An 18,504-nucleotide genomic window follows, 5' to 3' on the forward strand; every position below is an offset into this window, starting at 1 on the left:
AGTCGGGCACCGAGACCTTCTTGTGCAGACAGATCGATGGCTGTAGCCCAGGCCAACTCAGGTTCTTAGCTTTGGCATTCTACAGCTTGAGTTCGCGTGTTAACCCGGGCGATCAAGGTCTAAGAACCGGTTTCCGCTGACCAGGATCTTTGAAGCACACTAAAAGTCGATGTGTGGTTACAGAGCAGTCAGTCACCGCTGATTAATCTGGAGGGAACTAAAAGGCCCTCCTTTTTGGGATATGGTCCACACAGAAATCACAAAAGTTTGATTTACCAAATGAAGACTCAGGAGCCAGAGGCCGTGGTGAAAGCCAGCTAACTCAAGAGTCAGAAAAAGCACCCAGCTGACCTTCCTACTACGCTCACCTCCCAGAAGGAAAAAGCCCCTTCTTCCCTGCTGTCTTAAAATCCCCTTCAACTCAAAGCCCCTCCTTTGTCTTCCCCTAGTTTTCTTTTCTTTTAAAGATTTATTTATTATACGTAAGTACATTGTAGCTGTCTTCAGACATACCAGAAGGGGACATCAGATCCCATAACAGATGGTTGTGAGCCACCATGTGGGTGCTGGGAATTGAACTCAGGACCTCTGGAAGAGCAGTCGGTGCTCTTAGCCGCTGAGCCATCTCTCCAGCCCTTCCCCAGGTTTTCTCATGTTCACTCCTGGTCAACTGGTTGCTGGCTCTACCTCTTGACCTATGGTTGGCTTTATTCAGTCTTGTTTACAATAAAGAGGTGTGTACTAGGGCTGAGCCACACCACAACAAGAAACAGGTTTGGTTTTTTTTTTTTTTTTTCCAGTTCATAATCTCTGGGTTCATGGTGGGGTCAGCAATCCTGCAACAGTGTTCTCTGAACTGGTAACTTTACAGTTCTGTAGCTCCTTTCTAGGATTACCTCCAGGTTCCCTGTGGTCTTGCCTCAGTCATCACTGTGCCCAAAACAAAATACAATCAAAGGTTAAATCAGACTGGGCAATGGTGGCATATGCCCTAGCACTCAGGAGGCAGAGGTGGGCAGACCTCTGAGTTGGAGGCTAGCCTGGTCTACAGAGTGAGTTCCAAGATAGCCAAGGCTGTCATTGGAACAGTGTTGAGTTTGAGGCAGGTGTGCTGGCCCGAGCCTAGAATCTCAGTGTTTAGGAGGCAGGGGGGTGGCACCAGCCTGTAGAGGGGGAGTGGGAGATCCTGTCCCAGAAACTTAGAGTAGAGCCTGTGAACTCGCTACCCATGTGGTGGGAGGAGACAGCTCACTTCAGCCAGCTGTCCTCTGACCTCCACTCGGGAGCTGTGATGGCACACACATGTACGTGCATATGTACACATAAAGTACATGCATGCAATCGCAAAGCAATTTAAGAAGACACCTCAGCTTTAAGCAGTCCGGCCCATTGAGCACCTATTCTTTAGAGAGCCCTATACTTTTTTAAAAAAAGATTTATTTATTTAATGTATATGAGCACACTGTAGCTGTCTTCAGACACACCAGAAGAGGGCGCCAGATCCCATTACAGATGGTTGTGAGCCACCATGTGGTTGCTGGGAGTTGAACTCAGGACCTCTGGAAGAGCAGTCAGTGCTCTTAACCGCTGAGCCATCTCCCCAGCCCTGAGAACCCTATACTTTATGTTTATGTACCGTGCCTTTTTTGTGAGGTGACCTGTTTCCAAAAATTCCTAAAATCATATATTTAAGTAGCTTCCCATCCCCTGAGGTGTGAGTCTGCACGATGATATCAGCTTGGTCTGCCTCACAGTTCTGGGATGGGTACGATGAGCCTCAGAAGGCCTCTGCCGCCTGCCGTCTGCCAGAACATTTTGTCAGCAGCAGGACTTACCAAGGTCCAGTGCGCTGTCGCCATGGTCAATCCCATGTCATCTAGTGTCTGAGCCCCTCTAGTAGGCAAGCATGCCCGGGACTCTGAAGGCATTTGGCTAAAGATACCTGCGTGGTTACCAGCTAAACCCTCTGTTCTGCCTCCAGAAAAGGTCACGTTCAGGGGTGGGGGTTGGGGGTGAGGTCTGACCGCCTTCCATTGCACCCAACTGGGCACACGGAAGCATTCTGTAGTCACGCCTTTCCAGCCTGGAGTTTTTTCTCTGTGCCATCCCTTGGTCTTGCTTTGTGTTCTGCAGTTGGATGCTTGGAAGAGGGACTGGGACACAGTATGTACTCTGGGTTCTTGGTGACACCGTGGTGGGTCACCAGAGCTGTGCAGAGGTGGCAGCTGTGCTTTTAGCGTGTGGATTCTTCTGGAGAAGGGGTTGACACGGGTATGGGGCAGACTCAGCTGTGAGGCGTGTGTTCCTGGATGAGCAATGGTTTACACATCAGCTGAGTAAGAACTCCGTGATTCACTTATTGCTCTAGTGGGGACTGCATGAATACTTGGAGCTGGGAGAAGCTTCTGGACAAGACTTCCAAGGGCGGCGGCGGGGGAGCTCCTGCTCAGTGCTCCTCCGACAGTATCTGGCCCAGGTCCCCATTTCTTCCTGTTTCACGCCCTCCCCGGGCTCCTGAGCGTAACCTGTAAATGAAGGCTTTCAGCATCACCTGCCCTTTGGGGTCAGAGACCTGGTTTGGCTTTGCAGCTTGACCTGCAGGGACACCTTGCACCTCTCGAAGATCCTCACAGAAACACTCATGGCTCTTCTCATGTGCAGTGTCCCCAGCTGAGGGTCACCAGTGGCTATAAATGTGACTGAGCATTTTCTTAGGCTGTAAAGTTGCTTTTTGAAAATGCCTTGTTAGCCGCCCCCGACCCTGCTGGGCAGCATGGGTGGAGGTTTGAAAGAAAGCCGTGCCCCAGGACCCGGGACGTCTGCCGGTCTGTGGTTTTGACGCGGGATGGGGTCTTTGCGCTGAGGTGTGCTGCTCCGTTGGCCAGCTGCTTTTCGTGCTGGTGCCTCATGTACACCCCTCGCTTGTTCCAAAGCCTGCAGCAAAGCCCGTGGGAGTGCCGTGACTGGAGGACCTTTAGCCTGCTTTGCTTTCTCTGAATGGACCCCTTTCATCAGGAGATGCTGGGACAAGGGCCCTTTTAAGCCATAATATCAGAGGAAGACAAGTACCACAAGAGCCACTTGCTCTCTGGGTGGGACCACGGTCTGAGGAGGGACTCCTCTGCTGCCCTGGAAAGCCCCAGTGCCTCTGGCTGGGCTGGCCAGTGCCGTGTGGGTCTCTTCGGGGACCATCTGCTTCAGCAGGGTTTCTACGGATGTGACAGCCACCGCCATGGATCTTTTCTTTCTTTCCGACTTCTGTGTCTTCCTGCGGCCAACCCGGTACCTCTGCCACTCAGGGGTTTCCAGCCCACGTTAGTACGTAAGCCGCAGAGGACCTGTGCTCTCCCTGGGCTCTCTTGTCTGTGTGAGAGCCTGGCTGTGGGGATTGAGGGCTGCATTCGTGCCTACTTGTGGAAACTTTGATCTTGCAAGGTTTCCCAGGGGGCAGCGGGCTGTGTCTGGGAAGGTACTTGTGCTTTGGCGATAAAAGCTTGGAGCAGGGAGGTGGGGAGGGTCCCTCGAGCAGTGAAAGAGGATGCTTCCTCTGTCTGGGTCATGCTTTCTGTAACTCCTAGGGCTCTAAAGTCTCTCTCTCAGAAAGATGATTTCTCACTATTTGGAATGGATGGTTGGTATGCATCCTTGGCCTGGGTACTCAGAGAAAAAGGTATGCATCATTACCGACGTGAATGTCTTGGAGAGCTGGGCAGGGTGGGGGTGGGGGTGGGAGAGGCACAGCTGAGGACACAGGACACAGCTTGGTCCTGAGCTTCTTGGTAGGGACTTAGTGTAGAAAACTAGGTGTTGCCTGTCCATTTCAGACAGCTCTTTTTGGCTACCTGTGGACACCATCGGCTGCGTGCCAACGGTGGCTCAGGCCATGCACAGCCTAGAAGTCGGGCCTCAAAGTCAGTGCTCCTCTATCTTGTTTGTGTTGATTCCATACCTGACCGTGCTCTAAAGTCTCCTGTCTGTCACCCAGCATCTGGGTCTCAGGCTGCTGAGGGCCATTTTGGCCACCGGTATTCTTCGAGGACACAAGGGACCTCGCAGACTCCAGAGCAGTGGGGTTCCCAGCAGCATGCATGCTGGCTGTTGACAGGAACTGAGGTGGTTCCAGGACACTAATCGTCATAATCAGGGTTTCTCTTGCTGCAGCAAAACATCATGACCAGGAAGCGAGCGGGGGAGGAAAGGGTTTATTCAGCTTACACTTCCAAATCACTGTCCATCACCCAAGGAGGTCAGGACAGGAACTCACACAGGGCAGGAACCTGGGGGCAGGAGCTGATACAGAGGATACAGATGGAGGGTGATTCTCACTGGCTTGCTTCCCCCATGGCTTGCACAGTTTGCTTTCTTATAGAACCCAGGACCACCAGCCCAGGGATGGCTCCACCCACCATGGGTTGGGCCTCCCCCAATCCCCTTGTTCACTAATAGAGAAAAATGCCTTACAGCTGGCTCTCATGGAGGCATTTCTTCTAGGGAGGCTCCTTTCTCTGTGATAACTCCAGCTTATGTCAAGTTGACACACAAAACCAGCCAGTACACTAATGAGCAGCCTGGGTGGAGGGGGAGGCCCCCTCTCTCCGGGTCTTATCAGACCGAGGAACAGCCAGCCTCAGAGCAGGTCACAGGGTGAGCCCCGCCCACTCATTACCAATGTTCCTTTTTTTTCCTAAGGAAATACAAGGGAAACCGAGGGGAATTTTTGCCCTTGGTTTCCAAGGCAAAGGTCACACTGCTAATGTCTGGCAGTTTCCAGAATGCTCTGGTTTCTGGTCAGAGTTCTTTTTTTTTTTATTTTTTAAACTGTGAACAAAAGGAGTTGATGCTGCCTTGAGAATTATCCCTGGGTGTCTTTGGTCAACAGATGGCTGCTTTACACTCCCTGGGTCTCAGCCCTCTGAGATCTGGTTGGGTGTCCTTGAGATCGGAATCCTTCTGGAAAGCTTTGTTGTTAAAATTTTGAGTAGGGAAGGGTTGAGCCGGCTCTCACCTTCGCTGAGAGCCTCTTGCCAGGAGAGGCTGAAGAAGGATTCCTGTCGGTCTGTAATCCTGGCTTCCTCCGGACAGGTGTGTGACTGCATGGCGTGGGAAAGTGCAGCTTGCGTGCTGAGGATCATGAGGAAATGCTGTGTGGGTCTGTGACGGCCGAGTGTCACATGATCCACTGTCAGGTTCTCAGAGTTCAAAGGCCCTTGCTTGAGAGTCCAGTAGAGCCTTGGTACCTTCCGTTGATAGTCTGATTTTACCATGAGTCTCCCCCACCATTTCTCTTATGATTTATTTTTATTTTATCTGCTTCAGTGTTTTGTCTGCAGGTATGTCTGTGTAAGAGTGTTGGATCCCCTGGAACTGGAGTTATAGACAGTTAAGTGTGGGTGCTGGGAATTGAACTCAGGACCTCCAGAAGAGCAGGCAGTGCTCTTAACCGCTGAGCCATCTCTCCAGCCCCTTACCATGAGAACTTAGCCAGGAAAAGTTCAGATTTTACTATGAGTCCACCATCACAGACGCCAAGTTGTCAGAGAAGCCGCCGCGGGGTCCTTTAATTTTAAGTCCGTCATGTTTAGTCACTGACATTGGGTATCAAAGATGAGTTTGCCCTTTTCAAGCTGTAGATAATATCATCATCTCTCCAGGAATTAATCTTCTTAATTCCAAGGTTCTTAAAAATTACGGCTTTCCTAAGATGTTTTTCCTTTCGGGTCATCGGTGTTAGCCGCTGACTCAGGAGAGCAGTATCTTACAGATCAGGAATTTAAACGTTTCTCTTCACGGAACCGATCAAGCTAAAATGTGTGTTACAGTTTGACCTTTATTGTTTCTCTGAACATCAAAAGTAGCTGTTTTAAAAAGTTGATATGTGTCGGGAAATCTGGAAACCGCTAAGAAGCCGAGAAGAGGAGAGTTACGGGTGGTTATTGTAACCAGTGCTGTATCCTGTGGATCATCAGTTCCCGGGTTTGTAGTGGGTTTTGGGTGCTTGGCAGTAGTTAAAAGCTGAGAAGGCTTCTCTTTTCGTAAATCCGAATGTCTGTAGAAGCTGAAGAATGTTTTTAAGGCGTTCATTTTCAAGTTTTATGTGCGTGGGTGTTTCGAGTGCGTTAAGGATTTCATGACGTGCCCTCAGAGGCCAGATCTGGAACTGGAGTTCCAGATGGCTGGGAGCCTCCGTGTGGGAACTGAACCTGGGTCCTCTGGAAGAGCAGCCAAGGCTCTTAGCCACCCAACTATTACCTCTCCAGCCCAGAAAGGGGAAAAAAGTCTTAGCCAAATTATAAGTGAAGCATTGGAAGAATATTTTTGCTGTTTGGTTTTTGTGGTTGGTTGTCATTCTTGATCCTTCTCTGCCCGTGTGTGTGTCTGTCTGTGTCTGTGTGCCTGTCTGTGTGTCTGTCTGCCTACCTCTGTGGGTGTATCTGTCTGCCTGTCTCTGTGTATCTGCATGTCTGTCTGTCTGCCTCTCTGTATCTGTCTGCCTGAGTGTGTGTGTGTGTTTGCATGTCTGTCTGTCTGCCTGTATGTGTCTGTCTGCCTACCTCTGTGTGTGTATCTGTCTGCCTATTGTTGTGTGTGTCTGCATGTCTGTCTGCCTACCTCTGTGTGTGTGTATCTGTCTGCCTATTGTTCTGTGTCTGTCTGTCTGTCTGTCTGTCTGTCTGTCTGCCTATCTATGTGTCTATTTGCCTATCTCTCTACATGTATCTGCCTGTGTGTGTGTGTGTCTCTCAGTCTGACCCTAGGAATTGATCTTAGGGTCCTTTGTATGCTATATACATGCTGTACCGCTGAGCTATCTCTCCCCAAATCTCCTTTTTTTACTTTCTATTTGCCCAGGCTAGCCTTGAGAGCCATGGGAGTCGTAGGCCTGCCCCTCATTCTGACTCCTTCAGTCATGAGCTAAACACAAATTTGAATATTTCTTTGTTAGTTAAAAATAATGGGCCAAAAACTCATCCTGCTGAGAAATTCTATAAGGGTGAACTTGCTAACAGGAGTAGTGGGTGGCATCCCGACTGAGGACGGTTATGGCTCCGCCCCCAGCCCCCAGGCCTCAGGCAGCGTTCCGAAGGATGCTGACACCCTGGGAGGCCATCTGTGTATGCCTTCGAGGGTCGGCACCGGGAAGTAATGACGAGGCTGCAAGTGTCTGGGAGGCAGCAGGTGGGAGTGGGAGGGTCGGAAGCAAAGACCAGCGAGTGCAAGGTCAGAGTGAGTCATACCACCCTTCTGCTGGGGGGGGGGTCTCAGTTACACCTAGAGCCTTGTCTCCCTGTGCTGGAAGGAGCTATTGGCCTGGCGCAGCGCACCTGAAACGAGAGGTGGCGTGGGGCTGTAGCATCGTAAGCTCCTGATTACTGTAGCAGCAGTGGTACCATTTTATCCTGTTGCGTGTCCATTCGCCCCATTGCGTGCGCCCGCCATTTGCCCGCCCTAAGTGTTCCCTCTGCCTGGCGTGCGCCTCGCCGGTGTTTCTGGAAGTTGCTCTAACCTGTGCTCTGGTTTTGTTCTTCCCAGCTTGAGCGAGAGCTTTTTCATGGTGAAAGGAGCGGCCCTCTTCCTACAGCAGGGAAACAGCCCGCAGGGCCAGCGGAGTCTTCAGCACCCTCACAAGCATGCAGGTGAAGATGGGACGAACCATTTCTGTGCCACAGTGGGTGGGAAGTCGTTCCTGGGTTTAGGGCCAGGGAAGCAGTGTATGGACGTCTCAGCTTACGGTGAGGTTTGGACAGATGGACCAGCGTGCACCACAGCTATCAGCTGTCCCTTCGAAGACAGCCTCGGGGTACCTCACCTGAGCGCAATGGGGTGATGTCACGGCCGGGTGCTCATCTGACAGGATGTCTTTATCCTATAATGGCTACCTGTTGGAAAGAACAGAAGAGAGCTGAATAGTTGATATAAATAATAATAATGTAGGACTGAAAACCATGCCTGTCAAGTACTAAGGCTGGGGCTGGAGTGGTGGCTCAGCCGTTAAAAGCACTGACTACGGGGCTCAGTGGTAGAGCGCTTGCCTAGCGAGCGCAAGGCCCTGGGTTCCGTCCCCAGCTCGGGGGGCACTGACTACTCTTCCAGAGGTCCTGAGTTCAGTTCCCAGCAACCACATGGTGGCTCACAACCATCTGTAGTGGGATCTGATGCCCTCTTCTGGTGTATCTGAAGACAGCTACAGTGTACTCACATAAATAAATAAATCTGAAAAATAATAAAAGTACCAAGGCTAGTCTTCTTAGGCTACTCGACTCCAGAAATGAAGGCACACTGAAAGTGGAACTCAGGAGGCGCCTGGCCACAAGGGGCCCTCTGTAACATGTGCTGGCCCCTGGGGTCCTTCTGGGGTCCCCTATTAGGGTCTTAATGTCCAGGTGTTAGGGAGGCCCTTCTACCTTTCAAAAGAGCTGGAGAGGGGGTTGGGGATTTAGCTCAGTGGTAGAGCACTTGCCTAGTAAGCTCAAGGCCCTGGGTTGGGGTCCCCAGCTCCAAAAAAAAAAAAAAAAAAAAAAAAAAAAAAAGAGCTGGAGTGAGATTCCGGAAGCGTCTGGGCATTTCCTCACCCTGTGAGAATTTTCCCCCCTTGGCCGCTGCTTACCCAGCTTCATCTTAGGTGTAAGCGCTGAGGTAAACTTCACACCTTGTAGTTTGTAGTAAGCGCCAGAGCCTTGCCTGTGCTCTCATATACTGATCCTGCCAACCAAGATTTAGGTCCGTGTCATCTAAGAAAGCCCTCATCCTGTACAAGGAGGCATGGCGGTGTGTGGGAACAGTGTTTGACCTGGAGCAGGCTGGTAGTCTGTGAGCCCAACACTAGGGTGTGGGGTGGAAGCAGGAGTGTCATATGTTCAAGGCCAGCCTAGGCTACATAGTATATATTTCAGGATACCCATGTTACTTAGTGAAAACTTTCTGTTTAAAAAAACAAACAAACAAAACCACTTTGCTTTGGAGCTTGCCAGACCTGACTTCAGTAAACCTGGTTCTGTGACTTCTGAGCCTGTTCCTCGGATAATATGGAAATTAGTAATTAGGCATGTGGCCAGGCATGGTGACCCACACCTAGCCTTACAAACCTGGGACTGGAAACCTATGAGTTCAAGGGCAGCCTGGGGCCACAGAGCAACTTCTAACAGCAATGCAACAAAATTAAAACAAAAGGGAGAACACAGTTGATAAAGTGTTTCCTTCAAAAGTAGAACCTGAGTTCAGATCCCAAGGGCCCACACTGAAAAGGCCAGATGCATGTTTGTAACCCCGTGGTGGAGACGGATCTTGAGAACTGACTGGCCAGCTAACCTAGGCCGGCGAGAGATCCGATCATGGACAAAAGGTGAAAGGCCCTTGGTGAGCCAAGGTTGTCCTCTAGTCTCCACAGACAGGTACACACATACACACATGCACACATCATGCGCCAGCCTCTCCGGTGGGTGGTATATGAGACTTCAGTGTGATAAGCTAAGCAGCCGTCATTTCCACATCTGCTGGTGTCCTATCAAGTGTGAAATGTGTCCCTAAGGTGAGTTGAGTTTGGCCTGCAAGTGCAAAGAAGCTACTTTGTATTGGACCCTGGGAAAGCTGGTCTGTGTTTCTCTTGAATACACACAGCCAGGAAAATGGTTACTAGCTGGCCTGAGATGACCCCCAAAGACTTCACTGTGTTCCCTTTTCCTATTGCCTCCCTTGACACTGTGGAGAGTGGCCAGAGGTTAATTCTGTGGGATTGGGTCAGGTTTAGCCAGTCCAGTCAGTCCAGGGACACCCCAGAAACTACCTCCCTGCTCCCCTCTGCATGCCAGCCTTCTGGCCTCTGATCAATACGTGGATGTCAGGCTGGGATATGTGCAGTTTATTTATGTGCAGACCACTTCTCTCGCTTAGACATTTATAAGGCATGGGGGCTGGGATCACTTTCATCTCTGTGACTTGGGGTGGATGTTGGGAGGACCCAGGCAAACAGAGAACTATCCCTTGATGGCTGTGTGGCCCCATGGCATTGGAGATGAGGTAGGTCCTCGAGGCAGAGCAGGGAATTCCTTACGTGAGCCGCTATCTCCTGAACAATCTGACAGGTGGCAGCAGCAAGGGAGGCTGTGAAGGAGGCCGTGTTCTGCGGCTCTTTTGTCTGTGTTTTGCCCGTCTTATTTACTGTGGGAAGAACACTTAACATGAGCTGTCCCATCCTGACTAGAGGGGCAGTGTCACACCTCCATGCCTTAAAAGGACAACGTGTTTTTGCAACAGTCAAGGTAGTTGTGGTTTTTTAGGGCATTTGCTTCTGTAAGCAGTGCTGTCCTTCCAGGGTTCCCAGCGAGCGGGTAGAGGGTGTTTCATGGTCTGGTTGTTACTTTGTCTCCATTTTCTTTTTGCAGTGCTGGGCACGGAAACCAAGGCCTTACACATATTACTAGGCAAGTGTTGCAGGGAGAAGCCATTCTTTCAGCTCTCTGTAGGGGAATCCAAACAAAATAAAAAGGATCATTGGGTTCCTTTGAGCGCTGCATACTGTTGAAAAGGGTCGTTTTATTGAGCTATTAGGTACACCGTCCTGCTGGTGGGCATCTTCACAGCGAGCCTTTCCTCAGAGGACATGCAGGCCTCAGGTGTGGAGAAGCAGGCCTGAGGTCCTACATCCTGCTTTATGGTAACACTGTACCCCAGCAGCTAAAGATCCACTGAAATACCCTACCGCCCTCCAGGGAGCTTGCTCCCTGGCCCTGCATATTCTTCAGACACAGTCCCAGGAGTGCCTCCCAGAGAAGTTCAAACTCCACCCTAAGAGAGTTGTGAGTTTGAAGCCAGGCTGGGCTGTATAAACTATTCAAAAGAGAGAAGTGGAACAGGTCTGGAAAGCGAGCTCAGCGGTTCAGAGTGCACATTGCTTTTACAGAGGACCCAAGTTCAGTTTTCAGTATCTTTGTTGGATAACACACAACTTCCTGTAACTCCAGTTTCAGGGGATTCAACGTCCTCTTCTGGACTCTGCAGGCAACTACACATAAACGCATGCTTTCACCACACACATGTATACATTCTTTTTAAAGTGTTAAAAAAAAAAACCCAATACTTTCTGGCTGGGAATGGTGGTATGCACCCACACTCCTAGATCCCGGGAGGCCGAGGCAGGAGGATTGCTCCTTTAGATTACTATATTTTTACTTAGCAATGAAGGAAAAAAAAGAGAAGACATTAATAATTTCCTTCTTGTGAAAAGAGGTAAAGAGATTGTTTTTTCCTCAAATGGTTTCTCTGGACGCCCAGCACAAAGCTTTCGTCAGTGGTTGGGTAGATTTCCCCACATACACTCCCCAGGTGCAGGGGTAACCTCTGGCTCGTGTGGGAAACGCCCAACCAAGAGTTTGAAGAGGACAAATGTACTCGGTCCTTCTCCTCTCCAGCCCATGGCACGTGCCTCCCTGCAGCCACGACTGTAGTTTCTGACTCCCCACCTTGCCAAGGACTGTTTGCTCCGGTATAATAGTAGATAACACGTTCCGTTCCTCGTGCCAGTGTTTCCCAAAGTCTTTGATGAGAGTACCGCTGTATGGCCCAGGCTGCTGGAATCAACGTTCCATGGCGGCGGTGTGGTTCAGTTGGGCTTTTCTAGGGAAGTTGGTGCGTAGTCACTTAAACCTCCTCGCCCTGTCGGTCCCACAGGTGACCTGCCTCAGCACCTGCAAGTGATGATCAACCTCCTGCGCTGTGAAGACAGAATCAAACTGGTGAGGGCGTGGTATTGAGTGAGGCGGGGACCTTCTCTCTCACTGTTGACCAAAGCCAGGGCACCAGAGCACTGCTCGGTGGTAGACACATCACTGGGATGCCGGACACCCTGGGTTCTATGCCAAGCTCCCCAAAAGGGCCAGAAGAGATGTGTCCGCTCTCCACGGCATCGCTCCTAAACCTGAATGTAGCCTGAACATTTCCGCCTGTGCCCCAGCTGCAAGCAGTTTGCTGTCCCCAAGGCGTCAGTCACGTACTCCCTCTGCTCCTTCCTCCTCACAAGCACCCGGCCTTCATTTCTTCCCTGATTTCTGGGTGGGGGTCAAGAACTAAAGCCCTTGGTCTTGGTTTGGGGGATGGAGGAAGGGAAGAGAGTAAAGAGGTGCCCTCCGTTTTCTGTTTGCAGGCCGTGCGCCTAGAGAGCGTCTGGACCGACCGTGTCCGCTACATGGTTGTGGTGTACACCAGCGGGCGCCAGGACACCGAGGAGAACATCTTGCTGGGAGTTGACTTTTCCAGTAAGGAGAGGTGAGTCTCAGGGATGGAGTTCCCATCAGAGCAGATGGGTCACTGTTGGCCAGAGGTTTTCCTGGTGTCCTGCAGTGAGTCCCTACAGAAGAGGGGGTGAGGACTGGGGAAGCGTCAAGTCTCTGGGGATAGGGCATGCCTACCCAGCCCTTAGTTTCCTGCCGCTGCGAGCCAGCTGGAGAGTGCATGGCGCTCAGAGTTTCAGAAGAGGAAGCATGTGACTGCGTTCTGTTGTCATAACAACACAATACTTGGGTAGTTTATAAAGGAAAGATGTTTATTTGGCCCACTGCTTCAGAGCCTGCAAATCTAATGTGAGGCCTCTCTCTGGCCACGTGGATGACATCACGGTGGTGGGGGCATGTGCAGGAGAGATCACATGGCGGAACAGGAAGCCAGCTGCAGTGGGAGCTAGGCTTAGCCAGCATTCACCCCTTCTGAGGGTGGGACCTGACACCATCTTTCCACCAGGCCTCAGCTCGTAAATATACCACCTCCTCGAATGGTGCAGATCTGGGGAGCCAGCTACAGATTTGAGGGATCCCTTACAGTTGTGAAGGCAATCTGTCCAGGAATGTCTCCTGAAGGGTGCGATCCACTGGACACTGAAGGACATGCTAGAGTCAGCTGGGAGGACGCGCCCCCCCCTCCCCTGGGCACACAGCGCATGTAGGAGGAGGTTGTAGCTGGAATGCTCCGGTGGTTGACTTCCATAGAGTGCCTATTTGGGGAATTTTTGTTTGATTTTTTTTTCTTTCTTTCAAGATAGAGCTTCTCTGTGTAACCCTGGTTGTCCTGGAACCCACTCATAGACCAGGCTGCACACAGAGATTTACCTGCCTCTGCCTCCTAAGTGCTGGGATTAAAGGTGTGAGACACCACCGCGGCCATCACTACCACTGGGCCCTGCTGTTTGTTTTTGAAGCTTTTAGGCTTGCAGTTCCCCAAGCCTGGAGGTCAAGTAAATTCCATTGCAACCCTAGCAAGGCATGAAGTGAACCGAGTGTGGGAGGTTGTTGCAAACCCTAGATCCCTCAGAGCGGACTCTCTCCATTCTCCACCCATCACCCTACTCAGTATGTGGATGGGTTTTCCATGGACCCGTGTAGGAGGCCACAGACTGGCCCCCAAGTCAGCAGAGATGCCACAGTACAGGTTCAACTTAGCACAGAGGATTGTGTCACCGCCAGGGAGGCAAAAGGCTTAGCAGTTGACAGGAGCCAGGCTTCCGTGATAGTACAAGCAGGTGGGTGGTGCCAAGGTAGGTTTTAAGGTCCAGTAGGAAGCACAGTGAGGTCACACTCAGGGCGGCAGGTGTTGGAGGCGGAGTCTATAGTAAGACGAGAGTCCCGGAGATCACATGACCGCAGCTGGGTCTTCTTGTGACTAAGCTGCTGTGTCATAGGCTGGTGACCAAGACTTGGATGATAGATGTGAATGCAATCGGGTGGGGGGGATGGGTCCATTTAATGACTCTCTTCCCCTGCCCCCTGGCATCGTGAGAAAAGTTGCGCTGTCACAAGGAGCCGGAGGAGCTGCGTCAGTGGCTTTGTGTGCTGGGAAAATAGTCGAGTTCTGGTGTACACAGAAGGGCTGCTGCCCTGCGGGAGGGAGCTGTGCTGTTGAGGGGGGGGGGTTGGGGGGGGCACTCACAGACGTGGGAGGGGCCGTCTTTTCGAAGCGCATGCTTAAGTACGACGCATGTGCGTGCGCGTGCGCATAACTCGAGATCCCCCTGCTTCAGCTTCTCGAGTAGTGTATCTACAGGCACGTGCCTCCATGCCCAGGCTAAGGCGTTACTAATGTTTTCTGTGTCAATTAACAGTTTTTCAGATGATGGCCCAGCTCTGTAGTAATCTTCCAAAGACTGAATTTTTCTCATCACACGGAGATGGTTTGGGTAACCTATTCTAGTCCTGAGTAGCCTGTCTTCTGTACCCTGTACCCTCTTTTTGATCCTCACTGAAGAAACTTCTTAGGAGTCAGGTCCCCTCTGGTCACCGCTGTTGCAGAGCACGGTTCTGTCACTCCGTGCGTCCTGGCTGTGTCATGGAGTCACCTTATTGTCAGTGTTGGCTCGTGTAGACTCCAGCATCTCCCAAGATCATGTCCAACCAGGGAAGGGAGGAACGGCTAGAATTCCAGGGGCCAGTGTCCTGGCTCTCCCCAGGGAGTTCTCACTACTGAAACCTGGCTGCCACTGTGATGCCCTGTTCTGTGGCACAGGGGCGGAGTCCAAGAATGGCTTCTTGTGAGTGGAGTCGACAGTGCCTGGGAACACCCTGTGTCTCCTGGTGTTTGCTGTTCTCCTGTGCATCCCTTGCTTGTTCGTTTGGGGGCTTTTCCAGTGTGCACCTGTTAGCCTGCTCACGTGTTGGGCGTGACTAGAGATGCGACCTGTGCTGGTATGGTCCAAGGTCATTACACACCGTTTATTTGTGCCCAGAATCTTGCTTCCAGCTGAGCTGTATGGGCTTCCGCCCTCCTTCCCGCCCATTTTGATATGTCTTGCTTTTCCTTGCCATCCCTCCGCACTCTAGCTTTGGGTCTCATGGGTCCCTCTCTCCCTGTGGTCATCTCGCCTCTGCTGTGAGTTCTACTCTCAGGCTACTGTCTCCCTGTTGAGGCCCTGAGCTAGAGCCACAGTCTGGCTCTACAGGGTAGTTGTAGGTTAGAGCAATGGCTGCTTGTCCAGAGGCCCTGAGTTCAATTCCCAGCGCATGACCGCTCACAACGGCCTATTTAACTGTTGTCCCCGTGGGATACGATGCCATCTTCTGGAGTGCAGACAAAAATATCTATACATATAAGATAAGTGAGCAAGTAAAGTAAATTTTAAGAAAAATAAGAAGATTGAGAGATGGGCGTGTTCCCTGAGTGGGCATGTCATCAGGGAGGGGTGGATCAGGACAGAGCTGGCTTTCAGGACCCTGGAGCATCAGGCTCCCCCTCCCCGAGTTCTCAGGGAGAGAACACACAAGGACCAGGTTGAAAGTCTATATTGAAGCTATGGCGGCTACAGGCATCTCCTTAGGCGTCGGGGCTAATCTGAAGTTAGCGTTTGCTTTTGGTTCAGGTACGCTTTGAGCACGGTGACTGTGTATACTACCCTCTGCCCACCATTTTTTTTTTTTCAAACGTGTAGAAGTGGGCTTTCAGGAGCCTGTGTCTCCTGCTCAGCTAGCTTCTCTGTTCTTGACCCTAGGGACTTAGAGCCTGCTCCCTTCCCCCACACTCCCTCCCACCCGCCCCTCCAGCATCACTTGTGACTGGTGACGATGCAGTCTCCCTAACCCCACTTCCTGTGTGTGTCACCCCTCCATCACTGTCCAACTTCATTGTGAGTTCTATGGGACCGACGTCCTCACGTGGCAGTGACAGCCATGGCGATGGCATTCTTGCCATCTTTGTCACCGTCACAGAGTGCGCTGGGCCCTAGTCCTCCAGAGACATCAGTCCGCTAGCGTGCCAGTCATCAGCTTTTTCCACGTTGCTGTGTGTAAAGGAGGCCAGCCCTGTGGGGCTCAGCACACATCTCATCTCCAGCTCCATACAGGAAGTAGGGTTAGCCCTGTACAGACGCCTAGAACAGCAAGTGGGAAAGCGGGGGATTTCCAGCCCAGAGGCTTAGTCCAGTTGAACCTGGAAATCTTTTTTAAAATAAAAATTTTATTGGATTTTTTAAATCTCCATTTCAAATATTGACCCCTTTCCCAGTTTCCCATCCATAAACCCCCATTCCATCCTCCTCCCCCTTCCTGTATGAGGGTGTTCTCCCACCCAACCACCCACCCCTTCCTGACTCCCTGCCCTGACAATCCCCTACACTGGGGGATTCAGTCTTGGCAGGACTAAGGGCGTCTCCTCCCATTGGTGCCCAACAAGGCCAGCCTCTGCTATATATGCAGGTGGAGACATGGGTCTGTCCGTGTGTATTCTTTGGATGGTGGTTTAGTCCCTGGGAGCTCTGGTTGGTTGGTATTGTTGCCCTTATGGGGTTGCAAACCCCTTCAGCTCCTTCAATCCTTTCTCTCCTTCTCCAATGGGGACCCCTTTCTCAGTTCAGTGGTTGGCTGCAAGCGTCCACCTCTGTATTTGTCAGGCTCTGGCAGAGCCTCTCTGGAAATGGTTATATCAGGCTCCTGTCAGCCTGCACTTCTTGGCATCAGCAATATTGTCTGGGTTTGGAGGCTGTATGTATATGGGCTGGATCCCCAGGTGGGGCAGGCTCTGAATGGCCGTTCCTTCAGTCTCTGCTCCAGACTTTGTTTCTGTATCTCCTACTGAACCTGGAAGTCTTAAACCAGTGGTTCTCAAGCTTCCTAATGCTACAACCCTGTAATATATATAGCTCCTTCTGTTGAGGCGAACCCCCCCCCTTTCACCATAAAATGATTTTATTTTCTTTTTTCTTAAGATTTATTTATTTTACTTATGAGTACACTGTGGCTGTCTTCAGACACACCAGAAGAGGGCATCAGATCCCATTACAGATGGTTGTGAGGCACCATGTGGTTGCTGGGAATTGAACTCAGGACCTTCGGAAGGTCAGTCAGTGCTCTTAACCGCTGAGCGGACTCTCCAGCCCGCATAAAATGATTTTCATTACTACTTTATAAACGAAATTTTGCTGCTTTTATGAACCATATTGTAAATATCTGTGTTTCCCAATGGTCTTTTGAGATCTCAACACCCACAGGTTGACAACCGCTACCTTAAAAACTTCCTTCCCAGGCTGCTGAGAAAGCTCAGCCATTAAGAACAGTGGTTGCTCCTCCAAAGATCCTGAGTTCAATTCCCAGCAACCACATGGTGGCTCACGACCAACTATAAGGGGATCTGATGCCCTCTTCTGGCCTGTAGATGTATATGCAGCAGAGCACTCCTACATTAAATAATTAAAAAAAAAAGCCAACTTCCTTTCCCACGCCTACTGAAAGGCAGGATAGCACAAGGCAGGCGGTATCTCTGGAGTGGGAGTCACCGGGCAGAGGAGGGAGTAACGTTACCCTCTCCTCACCCTCCCCCACAACCACCCCTGGGCCCAGAGCCTGTAAACCACCTGGCAAAGATAGAAACTCGGAATTCCTGAGGGCTGTGGTGTTGCTCAGGCACAATCGCTGCAGTTTCTCAAGAGCCAGCCCTTAAATGCCTCAAGGGTTTCATCACGATCTGAGAGACCCTTCTGATAAGACTCTGTAACCATGGCGCCAGCGTATCGGTTCACTGCTAGGATGGGCAAAACAGAACTGGATTGAAGCAGTTTGTAAAGTGGCAGCAGCACAAAAGGTAGACAGACAGACATACATACAGACAGACAGACAGAAGTCTGAGTGAACAGTGAGACTGGGGGACCTCCCATCTCCTGTTAGCCCAGGACAGAAGCCTGGTATGGGCTGTCGCTGACTGCTTGCCTGCTCTCTGCTGCATCCCCACTACCCCAAGAGCTTCTGTAGTTGTGGAGTTACCGCCACCCCCCATGCCTGTGTCCTCTAGAATCCAGCCATGACTGAACAGTGCCCCGCCCCCCAGACAGGCTGCAAACCCCTCCCCACCACAGACCCCGAGGCTGGTGTCAGGCCAGCAGGTTGTAGCCTGGATCTGCTAGACAAGGAGACTGGGGGAAGACTCCATACACGGGGCAGATACTAACTCAATGTCTTCTCTAACCCACTCAGCAAAAGCTGTACAATCGGGATGGTCCTTCGACTGTGGAGCGACACCAAGATCCACCTTGATGGGGACGGGTATGAACACACTGCGATACTTGGAAAGATTCTCTTCTGGGGGGCTGGAGAAACGGCTCGGAAGCTCAGAGGGCCGGCTGCTCCTGTAGATGATGCGGGTTTGGTTCCTAGCACCCGCATGGCAGCTTACAACTTCCTGTCTGCCATTCCAGGGGATCCTGCACCCTCAGTTGGGCCTCCGTGTGCAGCAGGCACACACTTGGTACACAGTCACGCAGTTACACATACACATAAAACAAACATTTTAGATACTTACCATTCCCTATACCCCAATGCACTAACAAACAGGGCCACATCTTTGGATAATCTTGTGTGGCGGACTGATCACTTCAGTGGTGTCCCTGTCTGGTCAGGCCCATAGGACAGCTGTTCTGGGTCTCCTTCAGGGATTTCGCTCAGGAAGTATCAATGCGGGGGGTGTCACACCAGTCTGTTGCTATGGAATACCCACTCAGGACCTTCCTGGGGCTGTGTGTCAGTCAGGGTTTCTATCCCTGCA

The 18,504-nt window shown here is 51.3% G+C and overlaps 1 protein-coding gene across 1 annotated transcript in view; it reads left to right on the top strand.

Annotated features, from left to right (window-relative positions):
* Positions 1–18,504, top strand: part of Ssh1 (slingshot protein phosphatase 1) — a 56,501-nt gene that overhangs the window by 17,036 nt on the left and 20,961 nt on the right. The window contains exons 3-6 of the mRNA XM_032886634.1: positions 7,531–7,634; positions 11,665–11,729; positions 12,137–12,258; positions 17,937–18,005. Of these exons, the coding sequence (XP_032742525.1) occupies positions 7,531–7,634; positions 11,665–11,729; positions 12,137–12,258; positions 17,937–18,005 (360 nt within the window). The remainder of the gene's footprint in view (positions 1–7,530; positions 7,635–11,664; positions 11,730–12,136; positions 12,259–17,936; positions 18,006–18,504) is intronic.

The sequence above is a fragment of the Rattus rattus genome, chromosome 16, assembly GCF_011064425.1.
Source record: "Rattus rattus isolate New Zealand chromosome 16, Rrattus_CSIRO_v1, whole genome shotgun sequence".
Classification (NCBI taxonomy): Eukaryota; Metazoa; Chordata; class Mammalia; order Rodentia; family Muridae; genus Rattus; species Rattus rattus.